Raw genomic sequence first — 27,083 nt, 5'->3', positions numbered from 1 at the left:
TTATCAGTGATTCATAACTGGGGTAGAATTCAGAATTAAAACATACTTATACCTGGGTCCTACCTTGTGAAAATCCTGAGATGGGTCTGGGATGTCTATATATTTAAAAATACACACACATACAAACACACGCACACACATACACACACACACACACACACTAACCCCACGCCATACCCGCAAATACACAGGTGATTCTGAAGCATACTGGTAGGCAAACTCTCAGCATAAAGAACCACAGATCTATGGAGAATAAAGGAGATATTCCAGCGACAAGCTTGGCATTGCTTATGAGGCACCTTGGGCGGTGGAGACCAGGCTGTTGTTAGTGTGCATCTGGCCTGCTGTAGCCACTGTTAGCATTTGTGGCTTGTGGGCACTCTGAGGCATTGCCCTCTGAGCAGGATTGCTCCACAAGGCGGAAGGCCTCCAGGAACTCATTGATGTCAATGTGGCCATCCTTGTTGAAGTCAATGCTCCGAGCAAGGTCACAGATACAGTCATCCGTGATGTCAATCTTCATATGAGAGCTGAACAGTTTCCAAGTCTGTCTGAACTCGTCCAGTGAAATGAACCCTTACCAGAGAGAGGAAGTCATTTCAGTGAGTCAGTGTTTTCAACGGTCATTTCCTCTGACATTCTTGCAAGGACACCCGCTCCCTGCTGTTAGACAGACAAAGACACCCAAGGCCTAGTACCTAGTTTAAGTCCCCAAGGGAATGGCACAAAACCACTGGATCACTAGTGGTTTCCAACTGGGAGCAATTTTGTTCCTCTCCCTCTAGGGGACATTTAGCAATGGCTGGAGACGTTTTTTGATTGTCATGACTGGGGTGGGGGAGGGGTGTTACTGGCATCTATTAGGTAAAAGCCAAGGATGTTGCTAAATGTCCTATAATGCATAGGATGGACCCCAAAACAAAGAATTATTCAGGCCAAAATGTCAATAGTGCCACTGCTGAGAAATCCTGCATTAAATCATCCCAAACATACACTAACATATTCTGCTTATAAGAAGCCTTTGGACCTATACATGTACAGTGAATTGATTTTTACAAGGGTTCCAAGACCATTCAATGGGAAAAGAATAGTGTTTTCAACAGATGGTAGGGGACGACTGGATAGCCCCATGCAGAACAATGACTAGACCCCTCCCTTGCACTATAAACAAAAATTAGTTCAACACGGATCAGAGACCTAACTGTAAGAGCTAGAACTATAAAACTCTCAAAAGTCTGTGTCTACAGGTATAAATTTTTGTGGTCTTGGATTACATAACTTTTTTTAGCTACGACACCAAAAGCACAAACAACAAAAGAAAAAAGATAAAATGGAATTTTTTTAATTAAAAACTTTTGTGCATCTAAGGACACTACCAAGAAAGTGAAAAGACAATCCATAAAATCAGAGAAAATATTTGCAAAACATAAATCTGATAATGGTCTAGTATCCAGAATATATAAAGAACACTTACAACTCAACAGTAAAAAGACAACCCAATTAAAAGATGGGCAAAGGGTTTGGATAGACATTTCTCCAAAGAAGATATAAAAATTTCTAATAAGCACATGAAAAGATTCTTAACATCATTAGTTATTAAGGAAATGCAAATCAAAACCATGATGAGATACTTCATAACCAGAAGGATGGCTGTAAAAAAAAAAAAAACGGAAAATAAACAAGTTTCGGTGAGGATGTGGAGAAATTGGAACCCTCATACACTGTTGATAGGAATGTAAAATGGTATAGGCACAGTTTGGCTGTTCCTCAAAAGTTAAACATAGTTTTACCATATGATCCAGCAGTTGCACTCCTAGAAATACATCCAAGAGAACTGAAAACATGTGTTCACACAAAAAGTTGTACGTGAATGTTCATAGCAGCATTATTCTTTTTTTTTTTTAAAGATTGGCACCTGAGCTAACATCTCTTGTCAATCTTCTTTTTTCTTTCTTCTCCCGAAAGCCTCCCAGTATATAGTTGTATATTCTAGTTGTAGGTCCTTCTGTCTGTGCTGTGTGGGACGCCACCCCAACACGGCTTGATTAGGGGGGCCAGGTCCACACCCAGGATCTGAACCGGCGAAACCCTGGGCCGCCGAATTGGGGTGCACGCATTTAACCTCTCGGCCACAGGGCTGGCCCCAGCATTATTCATAATAGTCAAAAAGTGGAAACAATCCATATGTCTATGAACTAATGAATGGATAAACAAATGTGGTACAACCACACAAAGGAATGTTATCCACTATAACAAGGAACAAAGAACTGATACTTGCTACAACTAGGATGAACCTTGAGAACATTCTGCTAAGTGAAAGAAGCCAGATATCAAAGGCCATAGATTGTATGATTCCATTAATATGAAATGTCCAGAATCGGCAAATCCACAGAGACAGAAAGCAGATTAATGGTTGCCAGGAGCTCGTGGAGAAGGGACAGGGACTGGGGAGTGACTGCTAACGGGTATGGGTTTCTTTTTAAGGTGATGAAAGTGTTCTAAAATTAGATAGTGATGATGGTTACACAACCTTGTGAATATACTAAAACCCATGAACTGAATGAACATTTTAAATGAGTAAACTATATGGTATGTGAATTATACCTCAAGAAAATAAAACAGTAGTAACATTGAAAAAGGCCTTTGGACCTTTGGGGGAACAGGTTGAGGGTATATAGACCTTTCTGCAATTTTTTTGTAACTTCTTGTGACTCTATAATTATTTCAAAATAACAGGATTTTTTAAAGATACTTCGGGAGTGAAACTGAAAGCGCCTTTCTGCCCTAGGCATTCTTCGTTACTTTGTATCTATCTTTGATAGACCCATACAGAATATCACATCTACTAACAACTCTTCTTCCTGGAGGAAGTTCTCATTCAGCTTGTCTTCACTCTTCTCCGCCCATCCCTCTTCTACACAGACTGCTGGTTTGCTTCAGTCCTTCTAGTGTCTGCCAGTTATAAGCATTGCCATTACTGACTTTGCTCCTAAAGTGCTTGAGTAGCGAGCTAAGTAATGAGGGAGGAGACTAAAGGGTGGGAGGTAAATACTTGTTGTGTGTCGAAAGTTATAGGACAATGAGCGCCTTTACCTGAATGATCGCTGTCTATGATCCTAAAAATGGTCTCCAGGTTGGATCGGTTTCGATACAGTGTTTCCAGCAAACTTGACTGTATGTTCTGCAAGAAAAAACTCACTTTGCTTCTATATCTTATATTTAGGCTTGTTCTAATATATACTTAACACACAATCAAACCCAAAGATAAGACACTCTTGAAAAAACCTGAAGATGTTTACCATCTTTCCACCCCCAACCCCATTCAACGTACCAAATAATCTAATGGTTTAAGAAGTATCTAGCCCGTGATGAAAACGTTCTAAAACTGACCATAGCGATGGTTGCACATATCTGCGAATATGCTAAAAACCATTGAATTGTACACTTTAAATGGGTGAATTATATGGTATGTGAATTATATTGCAATAAAGCTGTTTTTTAAAAAAAGTACTTAGCCCAAAGCTTCACATACGTTATACATTCAATAAATATTTCTTGAATAAATACTTGTTTACATGGAGCAAGAAGCTTGGTGTCAATGAAGCCGGACAGACCTGGGTTTGAATCCCAGTTCTATAACTTAGAAGCTCTGTGATTCCAGGGAGGCTGCTTAACCTCTGTGAGCAGTGTCCTCATGGGTATAATGGTGCTGATGATACCTATCTCTTGGGGTGGTTTTGAGGACAAACTGAAACAACGTATTTAAATCACTTAACACAAAGTCTGGCACATAAAAACTCAACAAATAGTTGTTCCCTTTTCTCACCCTTCCCTTTTGGGTTCTCAATATTTGGTTGTTTCTGATTCAAAGTTCTCCATAAGGGACTTCATGGTCCACAATCTGCTCTCACCCACCATTTTCACACCATTACCTCGTGGCTCAGTTGTTCTTTGGCTAAGTCCTCCAGCCAGGACTTGTACTCCAGCATGTTATCTGTTGAGCTGTTCACCAGCTGTGGCCTTAGCATCCGCCATGGTAGTCCCAGATGCAACACGGACTCCACGGCGGCTGCCCAGTCACTCAGGGCGATCAAACCTACAGGAAAGAGCTCACTTGTTGACTTGCCACCTGTAAGTCTAGTTTCCTGCCCAACAGTGCATACCTTCTTATCCTGACATTCTTCTCACCATCTGTAGGCAATAGAAATAATGGGCACTGTCACTATTTTCCTTGGTCACAGTAGAGCTGGCTGGAAAATAGGGTTGCCAGATAAAATACAGGATACCCAGTTAAATTTGAATTTCACACAGACCATGAAGTATAAGCATGTCCCAATTATTGCATGGGACATACTTACACTTAAAAATTATTTGTTGTCTGTCTACTACTCAAATTTAATTAGGCATCGTGTTTTTATTTGCTAAACCTGGCAATACTATTGGAAATCACACAAGACTCATTAAAAAATCACGAAACATTATACATATACAGCATTGGTTGTTTAGATGTGTATGAAAAATTGTTACTATGATTTTATGACTGTTACTGCTATTTTTTAATAGAGCTACATGTAGTCAACGTCCATTAGACATTCCATTGAGTTGAGAAAAGACAAAATTTCTAGCTTGAAGAGTAGAACACAGAACAGATAAGCACACACTCGACAACAAGAAGCCAAATCAATGGTCTTTTGCTCATCTTGGCTATACTCTTGTAACCTGCCCCACCTGTTGCTTTTTGCTTAGTTCTGGCCTTGTCATTCTTCCCTTGATTCCATTTCTTCTCACCATCTCCATCTATAGTTACCAAGTTCATATTCTGTTAAAAGCTTGGAATTTAAAAGTTTAGAAAAGATTACTGGGACGTTAAGTTGAATAAAATGGAAGAAGTAATCAAAGAGGTCTTTGGGTCATTCATTCATTCAACAAATATTTATTTGCTAACTATTGTGAGGCAGAGATTTTTCGGCTAGCTTCCTTCCTCTATGAATATTTTACTTAATTAGTCTTACCAGTTTTATCTTTATCATGCTTCTTAAATTCACCGAGAAGATCTGAGGAATGAGCAAATAACTTTCCCCGCAGAGCTCTCAGGGCTGACTCCTCGACTCTGCTAATCCTGGGACAGGGGACGAAAAGGAATGTTTTAAAAAATTAGTAGAGAAGAAATAGTCATGGGTTTTTACTACATTTCTCCTCCCTCTTTCTTAATGTCTCAACCTCCCAAGAGCTCAGTTTTTGACAGAAGAGCTCCGTCTTTTCTCTCTCCCCACTGGCTCCCGACTTTTCCCTGTTGTGCACAAATGGGATCTGTTTGGGGAACGCTGCTGTCCTTCCCAGTGTAGGATAGTGGTTAGAGCAGACATTCTAGAGAATGACCACGAGTGCAATAAAGTGATCTAACTGCACTGTATCTCAATTTCCCCATCTGCAGAATAGGGATAAAAACAGTCCCTACCTCATAGGATTGTTGTGAAGATTAAATAAGTGAAGTCATGTAAAGCACTTAGAAGAAAGCCTGGAACTTAGAAAGCACTCAACAAATGGGATCTGTTATCATAATCATATGCTTTCCTTGTAATTTACTATTATGTTAAACAGTCACAAGGCAAGATCTATATATAACAAAATAACACTAATTTAGTTTTCTCGTTCTTATTGCGTCAATAGAGTAATGCTGGCCACAGCACTTGGCCCAAAGTAAGCGTTTGATAAATATCAGTAGTTGAATGAACAAGTATGTAAAAAGAGATAGGAGGCAAATATGTACTTTGTTCTGTCTCATTGAGGAACCAGCCATTCTATAAATAATGACCAGATAACCTATCTTGTCAAGGGCTAAAAGCAAAAGAAGAACAACAACAAAAACACCACCATTTTAATCACATTTGATGAAAATATTCCTTGCAGTTTAAGGTTTTTAGCATAACAGTCCTTCCATGGGCACCCTAGACTCCTCAGATAGTGTGAACTGCCTAAAACTCACCCCAAGTTTCATAGGTATGTGACTATACATGCTTTTTCTGGAGTTTATTGTTTTATCAGAGGCTAAAAGAAGTGTGGGACCCCCCAAAAACTTTAAGAACCACTGGTTCGGCAAAGCATTTAAACTATTTACTGGTAAATTGTAGTCGTTGATCGTTATCACACAGGGATGCAGTCTGGCGACACTCTTGGGAGCTCTCTGGGTGTGCAAGGCTCTCAGTCCCAACGTCAAGCAGCACATATTGAGCGCTTACTACATGCAGAGCTCTGCGTGGATCATCTCATTAACCCTCCAACACCCACTGAGGTGGGTATGACTATTATGCCCATAACAGAGTAAGTAACTAACCCAAGGTCACACAGCTAAAAAGGGGTGGGGCCAGGAATCAGTCTTGTCAGGTAGACTCCAGTCTGGCTAAACTATTATTGGAAGATGTGGATTTAAACCAAAATTAAATGGGTTCTGCACGAAGGTTCCTCTAAGAAAAACACGTGATCCTGAGTTTATAGATGTTGAGACGTCAGTTGTGGTTGGTTGGAGACACTCCTCTCTTATTCGTTCTCCACTGTGCTCCAGATAGTTGAGGTTGTTGGACGAGCGACTTCTGTGTAAATTAGGTGATGCTATTCTTGCTTTAACGCAACCCATGAATATTCCCAAGCGCTGAGTGCTCTTTAATTACGTTATTAAAACATGTTATTTATAGGATTCCCTACAGTGACTCCTTTTGTAGTGACAACACCTAAATCACATAGAATCACTGCATTTGTACTAACTTCGTTTTGATTTCTAATTTAGCTCATCTGATAATTAAATAAGCTTGTTCATAGCACTACAACTGTATCTGTGAGCAGCTTATATATCCTGGGGCCATCTTCTCGATAGGAGGCAGTATCGCATAGTCATTAAGTCTGTGAGCTCTGAAATAAGACTGCCCATGTCAAGGCCAACCTTCATCACTTCTTAGCTGTGTGACCGTGAGCCAGCTGATTTAACTCTGTTCCTAATGATCTCATCTATAAAACTGAAATTAGTAACACGATGTATTTCATAAGTTCATTGTGAGACACTATAGATAAATTTTTTGTAACAACACTTATTGTATAGTAAGCTCTCAGCTAAGGTCAAAATTGTCTCAACAGAAGCCATTTTATTATTATACGCTTCCTTCCCAGGAAGAAAGGGGCATTGTTAACCAATGTGCCCACTGAAATCCCTCTGCCAAATCCCCAGAAAGTGAAAGAACCTTCCGCTGTGGTGTATGGGGTAACATAAACCCTGTAAGGATGAGAGAAAACAGAAGAGTGACCCTGAAAAGACTTAGTGGCCTCATATATAGACTTTACTGAAAACACACCCACTGAGAATAATTCCTGCAGGAAACAAATTAGTTGTTTTCATTAATGATGAGTAGGTAGAGATTTTAGAGTGGAGGGGAAGGAAGAGACCCCTGCTATAATGTATATCCTAGAGCTCACTGCTGACGTAGCTAAATTCTGAATTCTCACTTAGAATTTGGGTAAACGTCATGACATTTCACACTTCAAAGGTTCTATAAATACAATAATTCCATTTTTTGGAAAATCGTTCATTGAAAAATCTTGCCTTTGTCTCATGGTTAGCATGTGGGTTGCCTTGTTAGCTTGATACTGCACAATGTGTGGGGTCAGGGCCGGCCCCAGTTTGACATAGGCCCCTCGGTTACTGCCAACTTCATAATAGTTGGAGGCAGAGAAGATGGTTAACACCTAAATCAAAACAGAAGAGAGAGACAAGCCTTCAGGTTCACTGATGAACTCTTCACCCTCAATCTTATAGGGCCCCACCCGATTTCAGTGGCTGCTATTCCTCCTTGACCTCACCTACGGATGTTTTTTAAAAGTTACTGATGCTAGTAGGGCAGGAGTTGTGACTCAAGTTGTAAAAACTTGAATTCTGATAGGATATCCACCACAGGTTTTCTTCACATTTTTATCCCAAGTAAAAATAGCAGGGGTCATAGAAAACACTTGATTTGCTTCAACCTAGAGGCAAGCTAGGTCTAATAAACTGGGATGACCATTATAACTCGCGGGCACATCAGTTATTAAAGCTGGTGTGAGCTCTCAAAGCAGTTTCCTACAGAGCGTTGTACCTCCTGAGATGCTCTGTGAAAAAAGCTTCCCTTGTCAACACGTTGGGAAACGCTAGACACTGCAGCTTACCTTGGCAATTTATAATGAATGTAGGAAGTTAAAGGTTCTCAGAAGTCCTACAATAAGGAAACTTGTATAACTGTTTAACAAAACATTCTCACATTAGTTGGTCTCGATCTTTTTTTTGCCTGGAAATCTATTACTCTCCTGTAGAGTTAGTGTTCCTGGGACTACTCTCACCCTAGTGGCATTAAGCTAGGCAAACATTGTAGGATTTGGAGATGCCCAAAGATTAGTCTGGACATTAATTATGCTCCTGGGAAGACAAACGGTCCTGAATCCCTGCCTGGGGCACAGTGCAGAAATCTTGTTACCCTGTAGTGTTGTTTGTGACATGTGACAGCAAGTAATGTGACTTAAAGACTAGAGATGTGGCTGAGAAAACACTAGACCATATTTCCATCCATGACATGGGACCATATCTGCCCCTCACTCTCCTCTCAGGGTATTGGTGAGCTGTGGCCTCGATCAAATTTTGAGTTTTAAAGAGGCTATAAAAGTCAAGGATTAATGACTATAAAGGACCCAGTTGCTATGAGCAAGTGGACAGCAAATCCAAGGCACAGTGGACCATGAGAAGCCGAGCGCCTTAGCCCATCCAGGCCTGGAGGAGCAAGACGGACCACTCTGTGCTACCGCGGACGGTCCACCCACCTTGCGGCTGTGGCAGAATTCATAGCCCTCGGGTTTGCACTCGTGTGAGCGGATCAGGAACTGCAGGTTGTATTTCTGTAGCAACTGTTCTGTCACATTAGGCCCAAAATAACAGCCTCCTCCTCGAACAGTGTTGGCCTTGCAGCCCTCCTGGGCCATGGGATCACTCCACAATATATCTACAACCTGGAGAGACCAAGAGATGGTTTCTTTCCTAAAAACTAGACAGATATTCAGTCAGAGTCATTCCTATGGAAAGAAGAGGAAGATGAGGAGGAGGAGGAGCAGAAGAGGAAAAAGACTAAAATATTTGAATAAAAACAAGTGAATAAATTTCCATACAATCAATATTTGACATACATTTATATTTATATAAATTATATATATAAAATATATAATTTATATTATTATATTTTATATCCTGAGGTTCCAGAATTTTTTTACTCACAAAATGAGCATGTGTAAGTGCATATTGTTTGACAAAGATATATCCGCTTTCTTGAAAATAAATCTTACATGAAAGCTCAATATATAAAACAGATAAAAAGGGGCTGGCCCAGTGGTGTAGAGATTAAGTTTGCACTCTCTGCTTTGGCGGCCCTGGGTTCGCTGCTTCAGATCCTGGGCCTGGACCTACACATCACTCTTCAAGCCATGCTGTGGCAGGCATCCCACATACAAAATGGAGGAAGATTGACATGGATGTTAGCTTAGGGCCAATCTTCCTCAAGCAAAAAGAGGAAGATCAGCAACAGATGTTAGCTCAGAGCCAATCTTCCTCATGAAAAAAAAAGGGAGCTGCTCTGGTAGAAGCTTTGATCACAGCCAGTTCTCTGCAGTCAGTGCCAGTGCTCCTGGACATTTGCCCAAAGAGAAGGCCAAAGATAGTCTTTCATGCAGATTCACAAGCCCCAGATGTGGTCCTGGGAAAGTGCAATCAGGCATTCTATTTCTTAAAGTAATTTCAGAAATTTTTGAAGAATTTTCAGAGAAGCTGAACAATTTTTCTAGCAATTAACATTTTACTCTACTGTTACTACTCAGGAAAACACTGACTGCCAGTCTTACACAACTCATCTGAAAAAAGTGGGTGTTTTTTGGTTGTTGACACCTAATACTTTCTAAATGTACTTTTAAGGCAAAAAATGAATTTGATTTGTAAATATCAGCACATTATTATCGAGTCATGTTTTGTAAAAGGAGAGACTTGCGTTTTAAACTGTCAAGTCTAAGCTGATGTTGAAGCCCAGATGGATAACTCGGAGAATGGAACCGGAGCTCCCCGTCTACCTCTCTGAGGTTTCCAGCCTCAGAGTCAGCTGCAAACCCGCGTCTGCCTCTCCACCCACCATCCAATCAATCAGCAAGTTCTGCTAATTTTAGCACTTAAATAATTCTGAATTCCTTTTCTTTATTGGATGAACCATAAGAAATTGCCATTTTTACAGGTCAAAATGGTTGAATACCAACAAGTTCACGTAGTTCTATTAACACTACTATACAAGATCACCATAATCATCTCCCAGTCGGATTACAACCGTCATTTAAGGGGTCCCCCTGCCACAGCTTTGCCCCCATGAAGTGTGCCCTCCATTTGGCACGTGCTGTGGGTCCCTACTGGGTACCCAGTCTCCTGCTTCTTCCCTGTGAACAGAACTCTGACTCCATGTTGGAGGTGGCAATGTGCCTGGCTAAATACTTGCTTTCCCAGTCTCCCTTGCAGCTAGGTGGGCCATGTGACACAGTTCTGGAGATTCTGGGAAAGCCTTTAGTTGCCTGATAACAGAGGGGGACAGAAGCTGCTGGACGTAGCCCTTTCGGCCTTGAGTTACAGCAGCCATCTTTTCGAAGCATTAAAACAAACAAAAACCAAAACATATAATAGCATCCCATAAATAGTGCCTTACCGTCTTACCCCAATGATGCCAGGTCACTAAACCAATTTATTCAGGCAATAGAGCCTACCTGCTATATCTTCCCATCCTTTATACAACTCTAAAATTTACGTCATTAGGCAAATACTAATATCTTTCTGGGGAGCTCTAACCCCAGGGAGAGAGAGAAAGGGGTCCAAAAAAAAATACCCTGAATTTATATAGAAGGAGGAGATTTGATGTGTTTTTCTAAAATTCTTGGTCCCTCCTGATGGTGGCACATTCTAGGGAGCCGCACCTGGCCACAACCCACCTGCCGCCACTCCTCCTGAGTGGGCTGCAGCAGCTCCCCAGCTTCTGAGTCTGCTTCTGATGAGAAGAGCAGGGGTTCCTCCTTTTTCTCCTTGATCACTGGGAAGCCTGCTTGCTGCCGGCACCGCTCCAGCTCCAGGTCCACAGAGCGCCGCACCTGCCGGGAGAGCTCCTGGGGGTTCGGGGGGATGCTGCAGGGGACACTGGAGGAGCGGCTGTCTTTGTGGGCCTTGTGGGAGCCGAGGTGAAGGGGCGAAGACGGGAGAGAGTGGCTTTGGGGGAGAAACCACGGGGAGGGTCTCCCTGCAGAGCCAGTCTGGTTGGCTTTTCCCTTCTCTGCCTGCTTCTCATTCTCCTTTCTCGTTTTGCACCTCATGGCGGAAACAATCTGAAAATGTCCAGAAAAGACACAGATGCTAGGATGAAACTGGGGGTCCTTTCTGAGTCGCATTTTGGCATCCAGGTCAGTGCTTCTCACACAGGGGTCCACAGACAAGGGCTGGTCTGTGAACAGTTTGCTCCTGGCCCAAGACAAGACAAGCACAGAACGTGACAGTAAGCCTTTAGAGACCTGGATAGCAAGTGGATATTGCTATGACATTCAAGCACGTGACCCGTGGGCTTGCATTCTTTGTTTGTATTTCATTTTTCTAGTAATTCATAATCTTGTACTTTACAAAAATGTTGGTCTGTGACAAATTGGAAATTTATGACACCTCGTCCTTCACCACAGGTAATTTGAGAAATACTGAGCTAGGTCGTTGTCACCTCTTGGAGCCTGGTGATTTTAGGCCAAGATGGGAAAGGGCACTTCTCTCTCAGGAAAGGGAGCCTTCATTGACTTTTCTGTTGTTCCACAGATGCTAAAGCAAAGGAGAAGAAATGCACCCTGTGGTTGAGAAGTACTGGAATAGGAAAAACTTGACGCTTGCTGGGGGAGAGGCAGCCCTGAATGGTGTTTTGCAGGCAGTGCGATCTTACCTGTTATCTTCCCTGTTGAGGAAGGGCGGAGAGGAGAAGGAGCATCTCTTTTCAGCCTGGACTTAATCAGGAAGATACACTTCTTTGCCAAAAGGACTGAGTATGGTCCCTCTCACTGACTCAGGGTCATTGTGGTAGGACCAGGCTAAGAACATAGACACAAGCAGAAAAAATTCTGATCACAGGCAAGAGAGGGGTCAGGCCACAGAGCAGAGCTGTGGCGTCGAGCAAAAAGAGAGAGCAGGCATTCCTGGCATGCCTGAGTGCCACAGTGAAAACAGAGATGTGATGTCCACAAGGATAACAATGATAAAAGTGTCCAGTTCACAAAGGGAACTCTGTGCAACCGCATAACCAAAGAACGAGAACTTTCTGCAAATAGACACAAGGACCTTCAGGAAAGCCATGTCCCTTGTGGACTGGCTTTAGGACAAGAACAAAGAAAGACACTCAGAGAGGGTCAGCAGGGCCTGAATGATGTTTGAAGAGGAATCCAGATGGAACAGAATAGAACAGACGTTTACTCTAACTTTGGACAAGCACCGCTGACTTCCCAGGTGGTTCCGGACCTGGGCATAGAGCAGGAAAGGGCACAAAATGTGAAGGGAGTACTAACCAGCTCCTTCTCTCCTCCGGGCCAGCTCACAGTCAGGGCTAGACCATCAGTTCCAGCCCTTTCCAGCCTCAGGGAACTTTCTTTTAAGGATGTCATCTGCTCCAAGACGCATCCCTAACTTTGATCCTTAAGGAGAATATTAGTGTTAATACGTATTGAGGTCCTTCCAAATAGGTGCTATTCTGGGCACTTCACAAGAATTAATTGATTAGCCCTCATTCTCCGGTGAGAATGCACCCCCATTTATAGCATGGATACGAAAACTGAGGCACGAGATACTAAAACTGCGCCAGGCCGGATTCCAGAGCTCTCGCTCCTCTGTGTTTCCCTCCCAAGCGGTCCCTGGACTGGGCAAATGGCTACGTCACCCTTCCCCAGAGCTTTGCAAACCAGCTGTTGGGAAGTTAGCCTTTGCTAAGCTACAGAAAATAAACTGCTCTTCAGCATTCTTTCCAAAGTTTCTACTTCTCCTACATTTGAGTAATTCAACGTGACTCTTCCCATGAGAGAGTCTGCTCTGTGATGACTTGCAGTCTCTACCTCCAGACATTGATACGGCGGAACCGAATGTTTGAGGTGAAAAAAAATCAAGTGACAGACATGTGGCACTGACAGAGGAAACACTAAGAGCTGGTTTTAGGTCCCTGGGTCCCCTCCCTCTCCATCAAGAACATGAAAGGAGTGAGAGTGTGGAGAAGTACAGGGGGTTTTATAACGAGGATTTTTGGAGGGAGCTGTTGAAAATGCTGCCGCTCTCCCTCCTCTGCCTCCGCTCAGGAGTGATCCTTCTTCCCTTCCAACACTGGGTCTCGGGGTGTGCAGGGACACATAACTTGTCTTTTAGTCACCAGATCATAAGGAGCCTTAGCCAGACCTGACAGCTAGGCCTTGAATCCAGAAACCTTGGACTTTGAACTGGATGCAATCCTTGAATGAGGCTTGAGTGTAAACTCCATTGGGGTGGGGATGAGCATGGTTGTACGGGAAGGAGGGTGTGCATGGAAATTTGGGGAGCCACAGGGGCAGACTAAGGCAGAGTCTTGCTACCCCAACATCTGTCTATTCTTCTTCCTTAGTAAGAAAAACCCAGATTCTTACAGCTACCACCTGGAATGAAGATTACACTTTCCACCCTGCTTTTCAGCTGTGTTCACATATGACAAAGTTTGAACAGAAATTTTGTGTACAACCTAATGTCTGTAAAGGAAGGAAAACTGCCTTTCTTCTGCTCTCTAATTTATGCTAACTAGAATGTGGTCATGATGGCTGGAGATAAAGTAGCCATTTTGGGCCATGATGCAATATGGTGGAGCAACAAGAGAGCAGGAACCTGGGTCCCTAATGACTTTGTGGCGTTTCTGTACCAGCCCTGGACTGCTTGTTTCCAGCTTTTATTTATACAACAAAGAAGTAAGCATTAAGCCATTCTTATTTGAAGTTTTCTGCCACTTCAGCCAAATGTAGTTAATGCTATTTCCACTTATTGAGTGCAAATTTTGTAAGGCACATGCACATATACTTTCATTTAATCCTCAAAACATCTATGATATAGTTATTCATATCCTTATTTTATAGATGTAGAAACTGAGGTTACAATAAGTTAACTAATTTGTTCAATGTCACATAACTATAAGTAGCAGAACCAGAATTTTTATCCATTTCTATCTGACTTCATAGGCCATGAGTTAACCACTCACCACACCTACTCAGGGAAAAAAGGACATACTTCCACACTCCAAAATCTGTGTGGCAGAGACTACCATTCCCCCAAATCTGTCTTCCCGTCTCTGTCATAGGAATGGAAACCCCAACTTTTGTGCTGGGCACTTGGCCAACCAGAAAGAAGACTGCATTTCCATCCTTCCTTCCAGTGAGTTGTAGTAATGTAACTATATTCTGAACAACTGGATGAGAGCAGAAGAGATGTATGCAAATTCTTCACTGTGTCTTTAACGGGCAGGAATATTTTTCTTCCCTTCCTGCCTCTATCCTAATGCTTGGAATACAGAGGTGGTGGCAAGGCGTGTTGGGCTACGCAGTTGAGGACATGGGAATGACGCCCCAAGGATGGCAGGGTAACAAGACATAAGAAGCCTTGGTCCCTGGACACCCTAGCAAAACAAAGCTGCCATACCAGCCAAGAACTACATGTTGCAAGATTCAAACCCAGGTCTGTCTGATTCTGAAGCCATGCTGTTTCATTTATGTCTCATATAACATAGGCTTTTATATCAATTAGAGTTGCCCAAAGTAGACTGGTTTGTGTGGTAATGAGGTCCCTGTCTTTGGAACTGCTCAGCAAATGTTGTCAAGGATGTTGTAGTAGGGGTTCCTGTGTGTGATGGATAATTGGAGTATAGACACCATCATACACCGTTCAAGTGTAAGAGTCTATGATTAAAAGAAAATAGAGTCTTTGCTTTCTAGATTTCTATTCCAAAATGACATGGAAAATAGAGACTTATTAATATTGGAGTATAATACATTCTGTCTCTCCCACTCCCCCTCTTCCTGCTGGCTATTGTAAATTCCTTTAGGGCAGCCACCATCTCTGGTTATCTTAGTATCTCTCCTAGCACTTTCCTTGCACAAGCACTTAAAACTAAGTTGTTGAGTTTAATTGAAATTGATCTTCATCTTTGCATCTGCCAATAGCATCCTCCCTGCATGAAGTAGGCACTCAATGCACATTTGTTGTCTTTAATTGAAGATGATCTGAATTATCTGGGAAATAGAGTCTCTTCAGGTGACAGTGATTGAGGGGTACTGAGAATTATCTATATCAGGAATGGCAGGTAGACAGCACTAACTGCCACTCCCCACTATCATGTCTATGGCAACATCACTAACTGATCACAGCATACTCGCTCCCTGAGCCCAGCTATGGATTCTCAATCCTTCTCCTATTACTGGTTTAATGGCTTTACTTAACAGCCCTTTTTAGTCAACTGCAATCAGCATGCAAGATGACATTTATTTTATGTTGGCAGTGAAACTGGGCATGATGGTGAAATTTGCACTGTCTCATTACTCAGTCAGTACCTTGTGCCTGTCTAGTTTAGACAAAAGCTCCAGGTCAGTCTTGTCTGACACTCCACCGTGAAGAATCAGGACTTTCTCATCAACCAGAGTGGCCAGCGGAAGCCAACAGAAAACATCTTGCAGTACTTTTAGTATTTTCTTGCCATGTGTCTAAAAAGTGACATTAACAAGATACTAAGTTTCAAATGATACACTCAACTTATCTGAATTAAGAGAAATTTTTGCTTATAAAGGCAGCCCACCTTATATTTATGCATCACTTCCTTGGTGAAGCCATAACTAGATTTAGAAGCAAAAAAGATATTAAATTTAGTGACAATAGTTATAGCATAATTGCTTTTTTATAAAAATGAGACTGTAGAATAATCACTAAAATGTTTATAATTATAACATTATCTCTGGGTAGAGAAATTATGGGATATTTTAATTTTCTTCCTTTATTAATTTGCATTTCTTTCTTTTTCTATAGTGAAACTTTATTGTTTATATGATAAAGAGTACAGAGGGGCCGGCCCAGTGGCATAGTGGTTAACTTCAGCGCACTCTGCTTCAGCGACCCAGGGTGGCACGCAGATTTAGATCCTGGGTGCAGTCCTACACACAGCTCATTAAGCCATGCTGTGGCAGCGACTCACATGCGAAATAGAGGAAAGCTTGGCACAGATGTTAGCTTACAGCCAATCTCCCTCAACAAAAAAAATCCAGTATGGATATATGAAAAAAAATTTAATGGTTTTATTAGATAGCAGGATAATGTGTAAATTTTTTTTTAAAGATTTTATTTTTCCTTTTTCTCCTCAAAGCCCCTTGGTACATACTTGTGTATTTTTAGTTGTGGGTCCTTCTAGTTGTGCTATGTGGGATGCCACCTCAGCATGGCCTGATGAGCGGTGCCATGTCCACGCCCAGGATTCGAACCAGCGAAACCCTGGGCCATTGAAGCGGAGCACGCGAACTCAACCACTCAGCCATGGGGCCAGCCCCATGTGTAAATTTTTTAAAAACCTTTTTAAATGTTATATATTGTGTATTCTACTTTATAAAATTGGAAAGCTACTTTAAAAAGGCATCTAACAAATGAGAAGCTCTGACAAAATAACTTTCTACAATTGCAACAAGTAAACATCAAAGCCCCATGCATGTTTTGGTTTGTACCGTAAGTTCACCATATGGTCCTCATGGTTGCCTCGGTTAAGATGGAACTCTTTTGGGTAAACCAACATGAAGGCAAAAAGAACCATCAGGATCTCTAATGAATCCTTGCCTCGATCCACAAAGTCACCATTGAACACGTAGGCCCGCTCTGGTGACGGGAGGCCATTCTTCCCAACAAGGAGGCAAGTCCAAGAAGAGGCACCGAAGGGAGAGAACAGGAAATTAGGTCAAACCAATGTGCATTTGACAGTCACATCAGATCTAACACCAATTCTGTGCTTTCTGGCTCTCCTCCAAAAGTGAAATGTCAGTAAAAGATGGAAATATTTTCCATTGGTCTTATATTTCCTTTCCAGCCAGGCTGAGGTTATGACATGCTCATCAAAATGAATGTGTTATACAAAGCCAAAGCGTTGCCATGTGGCATGCACAAAGGGCACTGAACTTGTGATCCAAAGGCCAGTTTTAAGTTCTGGCCACACTGTCTTTAACTACCAATAATAACAATAGCTGCCATGGATTCCTCGAGATTAAATGTGACAATACATGGGAAAATGCTTTGGGAAGTGCAGTGTACATATAAAGCAGTACTACATTAATAGAATATTCTTATATGTTGTATATGCTCTACATTTTATAACCAAAAATGAGCATGAAAATAACTTTCCGTTGCTTTGATAATAAACTATTATTTTATTTGGAAAAAAGAAAATCAATTGCTAAATAATGGTTCCTTCTCTTTATTAACCTAAGACTTTTGAAAACAATTTACAGAAATGTACTAGAGTATAATGCAATGCTGGATTTTATATTATGTACTTGCTACATAGTAGCAGATATTATTTAAAAATAATATTTTTAAAATCCAAGCAACGTTTAAGCATTTATTTAATAGATACTCTACTTGAACATCTAAATTAAGCCTCAGAACAAGAACTTAATTGGAACATTCATACCTTATAAAATATAAATATTAAGTCATCCAACTGGCCATGTAAATCTCCTAACAAAGACAGAAAAAGAGTATCAGTCTCAACTGGTCCTTACCGTTGTTTCTCATTTTACTATAAAAGGAAAATACCCTGAAAAATCTGAGTATGTAAAGAAACTTAGGGTGACTTATTTTTCCATATGTAACATAGGGATAAATATTAATTTCTCTTGTTGCAGGGATAGTTAATATTGAAAGCAGCACAATATTTTTCCTGCACAATTATCATAAATAGCAAATGACTTCTATTTTTACTGAAGCAAAGATGGAAGAGAATAGTGCAAGGTTGCAAACTCAGATGAGAACTGAGGCCTTACAGGCCAATGTTAGGAGATTTTTTCAAGAGAAGTTGGCAATCTGGATTTTAATACAAAATCCTCTGACTTTCAAATGTTGGAAACTAATTTTAAAAGTTAAGGACATTTCAGGGCAGATGAGACCATCTGCTGGCTGCATGCAGCCCTGGAATTGCCAGTTTACAATCCCTGCCTCCCCTAAGTTAAGGGTGCGATGTCAGTCTAGAAGGGATATTTAAATATCACTGAAAACATAATGAGATGGGAAAAAAATCATCATTAACAGGATTTCTTTCTGGGAGAAGGATACATGTGGACAGAAGGAATAATTCACTAGGAATTGGGGCCTGCTCAAATAACATTAAATGTCTTCTAATAAGGGAGGGTCTGGCCATTTGTAAGGATTTTGTTCTGAATGGAGGGCATGGGTTTGGGGTCAGACATGAATTGCTTGGGAAAAGAAAGCAGAGGCTGGGCCCTCTTGCCCCACAGTTCTTCACTGCCCCACCTCGACTTTAACTTTAAGCGAATGTGGAGCGAATATGTAGATCCTGTCAGTGTGAAGAGATGAACTTGGCCTGCCGTGTTGCCCTACTGTCTCCCCCCAGCCCCGCCTTTTCTCCTCCCCTATCATAGGCCGAGTTTTCTTTGTGTCTAGCATGTAAGGCCGCTTCTGACTGGCTCTTACCACACACGGTGATCTCCTCGCTGTAACAGGTGGAGACCCGGTTGATGTTTGGCAGTTGCACCAGATATTTCCTGGTTTCATGCAAAAGATTCAAGACATAGCGAGCGTGGAGCTGCTACTAGGAGGAAGAGGAGGGAGCGAACAAAGCAACACTGATGTTCGTGCGGGAAGATGGGCCTCATCTTTACTGCTAACGACCCCAATCACCCAAGACCCCAAAAGTGACCCCAGTAAACTGCCCCTGGGACCCTGGGCACAGATCCTTTCTTTTTTACCCATCTTCTGCCCTTGTTTCTGCTTTTCATCATCCCCTAAATATCAGACTAATTTTCTCTTTCCTAGCTACTCTATGAAAGCCTTCCTTGCCTTTGGCCTGGGAGAAACACACCATTGTCTCAGTGAAGGATGAATAAGTGCATGCATGTTGATGGTACTGAGTGATGCTGACATTACTGGGAACATCATCTAAACTCCTCCTGCAGTGAATTATCTTCATTGAAAGAGGGGAAAGATTGGCATCTGACCACTTCTTGCCACTTCTGCCTCTACCACCAGGGTTTCAAGCCACTATCATCTTTTGCCTGGACTATTGCAGTAGGCTCTGGATGGTCTCCCTGCTTCTGCCCTTGCTCCTTACTCTCTGTTCAGCAACCAGAATGATTATTTTAAAAAGCAAGCAAGATTATTTTATAACATTCCTGTGCTCAATGTTGAATATCTCCCATCTCTTTCAGAAGAATAAAAATCCACCCCACTCCCTCTCTGCCTCCATCTCCTAATGCTCTTCCCCAGGCTCCCTCCTCTCCAGCCATAACGGCCTTCCAGAGCTCCCTGAGCCACCCAGGCAAGGTCCTTTCCATTTGTTCCCTCTGCCTGGAATGCTCTCCCCAGATGTCCACACGGCACATTCCCTCACCACCCTCCACCTTTGCTCGGAAATCACCTGTTCAGTGAGCCCTTCACAGACCACTGTGTAAAACTGCCATCTCTCCCACCTAGAACTTAGCTCATTCTTTTCCTCAGCTCTCATCACCTTCAAATAAACTACAACATTTACTTATTTACTGTCTGTCTCTTGCCTAGACTGTCAGCCCCTTGAGGGCAGGGTCTGTATCTATCTCGTTCACTACTATATCCCCAGTGTCCAGAACAATGCCCGCACAGAGCGCTGCTCAATAATTATCTGCAGGATGGATGAACAAAGAGAGACGACATGATTAGGAGGGGAAATTTTCAAAGCATAAAAACTGGCTGATTGACCACAAGGTCCTGGCTAAGGAAATGGGGTGTGGACTCTCTCTAGTGGACTCATGACACGAAGACCTTAAATCTGGGGCCATGCCTGCTCTGAGGAGTCTCCTCTCCCCCGACACGTTCCGGGAGACCCAGGCTCCATGGGTGAGCATACCTGTTTCAGTCTGAAGGCTTCCAGCAGGGCAGTTGCATGGTCAGGAAGCAGCGGGAATGAGAGGCGTGGCCCCGTGTAACTGTCCGGTACCTCTATGCAGTCATAGTCCCTGCACCCCTCCATCTCGGAGTCCTGGGGGAGTCTCTCCTCAGTGAACATGCGGCTCAGGAAGTCCCCTAGTCAGGACAGAAAGGGTGGGCGGCTCACATCCCACCTGCAGTCCACGGGCCACCCGGAATTCTCTCCCTGGACTGTGCTTCAGGTGGGACCTGGCCAGTCTGGCATCAGCTCCAACCCCAGAGAGGCAACAGGAAAGGGAAGTGACGACAGATGAGGATGAGCAGGAGGAAAAGGTTATGTTTTTACATCCATTCCATTTTACTTTTATTTTAAAAGATTAACTTAGAAAGCATAGAATTTAGGGGCCTAGCTTTGTAAGCCAGAGGAAAGGGAAAAGCTGCAGTGGAAGAAAAGTCCACGGGCATTTCTGCTGTGCTTAGTGAGAGCAGCAGATGCCTCCGTCTTCCAGTGCCCTTCAGCGACTGCCAACTGCCTGCCTGCGCTCTCAGCCTGAGGGCTTTCTTCCCGGTCAGTCCGCAGAGGGCCTGCCGCAGGCCAGAGATGCTGTGGAATTGACAACCCTGCTCACGGGCCCTCCCCGCAGGCTTCGACCAATGACTCTAGGGGCTGACACATGAAGACTCCAGTTCCCTCTACCGCCAGGTGGGATCATTCCCAGGTGTGCATTTTGCACTATTTCCCAGGCGCATTGAGTTATTGGCTTAGTAGCCCACCCTTTGTTGGCTGCCCTCCCTCTCCTGAATCCCTAGCCCTCTCCCCACCCTTCCCTGCCCTACAGTGTTTCCTGTATTTAACTAATAAATTCCTTGCGCTCAAATTCTTGTCTCCAGGTGTGATTCCAGGAGAACCAGGATAAAATTCCGCTCTGCCATGTATTTGTCAGCCTCCTCACTCACTCCCTGGCTGTCACCGGATTCCCGTTTTCACGCCCTGTGGCTCTTCCACCTCACCCAGACATCTATGACCCTGAGACAGGAGGATGTGCTACGTGGCAGTTCATACTCACTCTCATTGTGACTGCTGGGGGTGAAGTGATCCATAAGGTAGCTGAAGAAATCGTGGAGCTGCAGAAGAACCCAAGACTTGGCTTTAGAGATGAGTGAAAAGAGAAACCAGGGGTGGTCCAGATCAGCTGTATCTTGTGGGCACCTGGGCCTTGCTGCCCAGAAGCTGGAAGGCAGAGCTGGAGGTGGCTCCACCCCACAGCCCACCGTACCTTGACCTGGTCTTGCTGCCCAGCATACTCTATGGACTGGAAGATGCTCCAGGTGCACCGCCGCCTCATCTCCAGGCGTGCCATGTAGCGCCGGTACCATCTCTGGATCAGGGCCGCTGCCTTGAAGGCTGTGACACAGATGGTGAAGCAAGCCTGTGAGCTGGGACTCCCTTGGCCTGTGGAGAGGTGGGGGTGCCTCTCCACCTGCAACATGGGATAAAATGGTGGGGAAAGCACTGCCCACAGGAAGGATTTGCATTACTGCTGGCCGAGGTGCTCTTTTCCTCATTTCCGTCCCCCATCCCACTCCCATTCTGATCTGGTGGTTATACTGATATCACTGGAGGTTTATTGGAATTCCCACTTATTGATGAAAACATCTATATGTGTAGAGATGCAAAGGTTGACTGCCAGGATTCTGAGAAGAAGATGTAACCTGGAGGGACTGCAAGGATGCAGCCCCCTTGGACAGTGGCTTAAGGCAGGGGCGTGGCAGGGAGAACAGTCATGCGCTGCATAACAAAGTTTCAGTCAATGAGGGTTTGCATATATGATGGTGGTCCCATCAGACTAGTACCATATAGCCTAGGTGTGTAGGAGGTTCTGCCATCTGGGTTTGTGTAAGTACACTTTATGATGTTCACACAAGGACAAAATCACCTAATGATGCGTTTCTCAGAACATATCTCTATCTTTAAAAGCGACGCGTGACCGTATAACAATAGACTGTGTCAGGAGAGCTGGGTTCTAGGCCTTGAGCTGCCTTGACCACAATGTGGTCAGGCAAGTCGCCTTCCTGGGCCTCAATGTCCTCATCTGGAAAGAGGGATGCACCAGATGATGACTGGGGAAAACAAACAATAGACAAACACACAAACTACTACTATAATGTCAGGTGATGATAACTTCCTGCTGGGCCCCCACATTCGTGATATCCCCATGGACTTTAAGTGGTAGCCTCATCACAATACTTCCATGACTGCGCTATCAAATCCAGCCTTTGGGCTTTTCCTTTTGCCAGGACCCACTCTAGGTGAGCGGGTACCACAGGATGGCATGGGTGGGTTTACTTCTTCACAGGAGCTTTAGGACCTGTGGTCAGGTACTGCTACCAGAGAAGAGGACAGCTGTCCGCATAAATAACTAGATTCTTCTTAAGTTCCTGGGCCTGAACGTGCCGCCAGTCATGAATGGGGTATTTGTGGATAAAGCTGGATTAAAAAGGAAACCCTGCAGCTTCACTCAGGTCAACCTTGTGAACAGTAGACAGATTGGTTTAATATATTTAGCTTGCATTAGAGAGCTAATAAAATTCTCACTGATTTCTCTAAGAGGAAAGACGATTGTAGAGTAGGAAAAGAGAACCTATGATGAATTTAAGCAAAATTGAATGTTCCTTTGAGAAAAAGGTCATATTTATTTCTTAAAGGCACTTACTAAATAATAAGTGATGTGGTTGAAGCTCTCCCAATTGAATTCTGTAAATCCATGATCAGGACAGTGCATGAAATGTCCAGAGTAAGCACTACAGGCTCCTTAGGAACTTCTGGGAAACACACAGACATCCGGACCTCACCCTAGACCCATAGCATCAGAATCTCTACAGGGAACCCAGGAACCTGCAGGTGTGACAACTCCAAGCATGCTTTTTACTTGCACTGAAGTTTAACCAACACTGAGGAATATCATGGCCACCAAGCTCCCCTGAAAATGTTGTTTGCTAACACCTTGCCTCAAGCATTTTAAGGCAAATGCTGCCAATTAGACATCCTTACATCCTCTGTCATGCTTCTGCTCTGTACAGCAGGGAGAGCAGGCAATGCCTCTCTTTCTCCCTCTTTTTTTTGCCTCCCATCCTCTGTCTGGGGCCTGGGTTACCTACAACTGAGATGGCCACTCTGAGATGCAGCATAGTTTGAGATCCTCTACCCTATTCTCCCTTAACAGCATGATACAACATGCTTGGGCTCCCCTGGCTCAAGCCTTGTGTAGACTAAATCCTGGAGTGCAAGTTGTAAGTACACCTGGCTGTTAAGAACAAGGCAACCATGTGAGGAAAGAGGCCGAGGGACACCAAGGCACCAGATACTGAGTGACGAGCTGTCTCAGAAGCAGAACCTCCAGCCCCAGCTGCCCTGAGGGTTGTAGACAAACCACCCAGCTGGGTCCTTTGCAAAGGCCTGACCCATAAAATCATGAGCAGAATGAAATGGTTGTCTTAAGCCAATTTCAGGGATAGGTGGTTACACTGCAACAGATAACTGGAACAGGAATTGTATAAATGTTTTACAAAATTATAAAACGAATTTAAATCAAAATGAAAAAAAATCAATCTCTAAAAATCAAAAGCAAAAGTTAAACAAATGAATCTAATGTTGTATAAGTTGGTGGCATAACCACATGGAAACGAGTTACTTCAAATGACTTGAAAATTCAGTACTTTGCACATCCCCAGCGGATATATCTGAGGACAAACAGAACTGCAAAGAAATCTTAAAGAGTTTTCAGTAATCATATTGTTTATAATAGTATGTTATTATTATCATGAAACTATTATTTATATATGGTAAGATAACGTAAAGGATACTATTTTAAGGTCACTGGGAAAAAAGATTTTTAATAAAGAGAAAAGAGATATAAATAAAATATCAAGGTTGTTAAGTAAAAATATTGTGACCCTAAATATAAATTGGTGATGACTTTTTTTCTTTAACTAACACACATTTTCTGGATCTGTTCACTGAAAAGGTATAAAAATAATGACCAATCTGGTAGCAATAAACACCCACACCCTGGGGAAATAGCTCCTCCTGGTCTGCGGCCAAAAATGTGCAAGATGAGCCTGGGACACGCTGCCAAACTAGAAAGCAAGGAAGCCACGTGCTGACAGAGATGCGCAGGCCCAAATAAACAAGGTGCTGCCACTATTTCCCTCGTTTCCTCCTACATCTCCAGCTCCTTGCTTCCTCCCACATGTCTGGCAGCCTCTCCTCAGCCTCCTGTGCTGACTCCTCTCCTTATGCTCAAGCCCTGGAGTGCCTCATGGCTCTGGCCTAGGCCCTGGCCTCTGATCTGTCTCTCCTCCCTCTAGGCTACTTCAGTGACCCCAACCACCACCCACACTCTGGTGCCTTCCAAATGTATGTATCTCCAGCCCAACCTCTCCTCCCAAGTCCAGATGTGAATATGCAGCTGTCTACCCAGCACTTCCACCTGCATGTCTCATGGGCATCTCAAACCCAGCATCTGTAAACTCATCACCTTCCCTCTAGTCACGCTTGATTCTCCTCCACTACCTTTATGTCGGTAATTGGCATTATCTTCTGACCAGTTTTGCTAGACAGAAACCTGGAGGTTCTTCTTGATCCATCCTTCTCCCTCACCCCATACATCTAATCAGTCGGATCCTGTCAATTCCACCTCTGAATATTGTTGGAATTCACCTTCTTCTCTCCATCTCTGCTGCCACCAACTCTGGACCAAGGTATCATCATCTCTTGCTTAGATGACTTTAGTAGCTTTTAAACTGTTCTTCTTTCTTCACAGAAGCAGAAGATCTTTTAAATTTGTAAATCTTATTATATAATTCCCTATTTTTAATTCTTTAATAGTTCTTCATGCCTTTAGGATAAAATTTAAAATCCTTTAAGACCCTGGGTAATCTGGACTCTGCCTACCTCAGCAGCCTCGTATTGTGCCATCCTCCATCTTGTTCACTTCAGACCATTCAGTTTCTTGAATATGCCTCTCTTCTTCCTACCTCATGGCCTTTGTACATGCTGTACCCTCTACCTGGAATGCCCTTTCATCCCCTCTTTGCCCAACCTTATTTCATTCACTCGTATGTGTGTAGTTTGGGATAAACCCCAATGAACAGCACTGATTCCTTAGTAAATTTTAATTCTGTCAAATATAGTTCACCAAGTCCTACAACATTCAGCTGAGCATTCTGGTGGTCACATCAGAAGGAGGAGAAGCTAATTTTCAGGAGTTGCCTGAGGAGGAATATGATGGTTTCTTGCTCCTATCCTGAGAAGCCCCTCCATATGCAGTGTAGGCCTTGGGGTACACACAGCTAGTTTGGGTGGTGGGAAACACATACCTTTCTCTGCATTTTGGAAAGCAAAATGATGTTGGGTTGAGGTGCCACTTCCCATAGTGTAAATGCAATGTTTCTGCAGGTCCAAGATAGCAGGTCCAAGAGAGAGTGAATTGCTTGCTGACAAAAGGAAGAGGGAATCTGAAATAGGAGATTCAGGCAGAGTATTGGCTCAGGAAGACCAAATTATCTATGGGCCTTGTCTCCACATCATAAAAAACGTGTAACTATCTGTGAGATAACTATCCATAACTACCCTCTCCACCTCTCCAGTCTCAGCACAAAGGTTTCTTCCCTGAAGATACCCTCCATTTGTCATCTCATAGCCCTCCTGTGTTTTCAATCTTTCTACTAGCTTTTCCTTTTCAGCCTAGAAACATACTGAAGTCTCTTCTCTTGCAATCTCCAAGCAATTCATCACCATCGTCATCATCCTTTGACCTCCTATATTCCTCTAACTATAACCCAACCTTTCTCTTCTTCTAATCCAGATTTCTCTCAAGAGTAGACTACATATTTTCTCCTTAATTCCTCTTAAAACCATTTTTTTACGTCTTCACTACTGATTTAAAAAACCTTTCATGCTAATGTCACCAACGTCTTCATCTTTTCAGTCCTTACCTTACCAGAAGAGCAAGCCTATCTGTCTCCACAAGTCACACTCTGATGAAAATTCTACTCCTTGGGCTTCCATGATGCCAGACTCCCTTGTATTTGCTTCTACTTCTCTGACTATTTACTCTGCCTACTTCTTGAGCTCATTTTTCTCTGTCTATTCCTAAAATGTCGATTTTTATTTGTATTCCAGTCTTAAATGTCAGCTCTCCTGACTCTACACATGCTCCCTGGATGATTTAATCAATGCTCACATTTTCAGTTATCACTTCCCACCTCTCAAATCCATACCTCCATCCCAGACCATCCCTAAATGTCAGCCCCATGTACCCAGCTTCCGGCTAAACTTTCGCTGGGGTGCCTCAGACTCCACATACCACAAACAGAACTCATCCCCCGAAAAGCCTACTCCTCCAGCTTCATGTGATTTCTCTCCTCTCTCCAAACTCTGCTCTTTGACCACCATGACTTAATGTTTTTGCTCTCACCTGGAATGTTCTTCCTCTCCCGCCCCTCTTAACTTGGCTAACTTTACTCATTCCTTAAGGCTCATTTTAGGCATCACCTTCCTTAAAGAAGCCAGGTTGACGTGCCCCTCTTCTGGGCTCCTGAATATCCTGTGCACATCTCCATCACTGCAATGCCACATGGCAGTTTTCTATTTTGTGTCTGTCTACCGTTAGACTGTGGGTTCCTTGAGAACAAAGACTGTGTGTGAACAAATTCATCACTTTATCCCCAGGATTTGGCATGGTGCCTGTCACATAGTGGAGATTTAATAAACGTTAATTGAATAAACTTTATGCCATATTAATTTTTACACAGCAAAGATAAATCTTTTTCTAGCCCTTCTTCAGGAAGCAATGTGAGACAT

The 27,083-nt window shown here is 43.0% G+C and overlaps 1 protein-coding gene across 1 annotated transcript; it reads right to left on the bottom strand.

Annotated features, from left to right (window-relative positions):
* PPEF2 (protein phosphatase with EF-hand domain 2) lies at positions 1–25,652 on the bottom strand. Its single transcript, XM_014865938.3, has 16 exons — positions 25,598–25,652; positions 21,496–21,623; positions 21,286–21,343; positions 20,199–20,374; positions 18,791–18,905; positions 17,772–17,818; positions 16,816–16,982; positions 15,903–15,939; positions 15,661–15,810; positions 11,023–11,409; positions 8,836–9,021; positions 7,592–7,734; positions 5,013–5,119; positions 3,933–4,096; positions 3,094–3,181; positions 1–576 (listed from the first exon to the last, which is right to left on the bottom strand). The coding sequence occupies exons 1-16, from the start codon at positions 25,650–25,652 to the stop codon at positions 326–328; spliced, it is 2,259 nt and encodes a 752-aa protein (XP_014721424.3). The 3' UTR covers positions 1–325.
* Between the last annotated feature and the right edge of the window lie 1,431 nt (positions 25,653–27,083).

Source organism: Equus asinus, chromosome 3 (genome assembly GCF_041296235.1).
Source record: "Equus asinus isolate D_3611 breed Donkey chromosome 3, EquAss-T2T_v2, whole genome shotgun sequence".
NCBI classification, from domain to species: Eukaryota; Metazoa; Chordata; class Mammalia; order Perissodactyla; family Equidae; genus Equus; species Equus asinus.
This window is presented reverse-complemented; position numbering and strand designations above follow the sequence as displayed.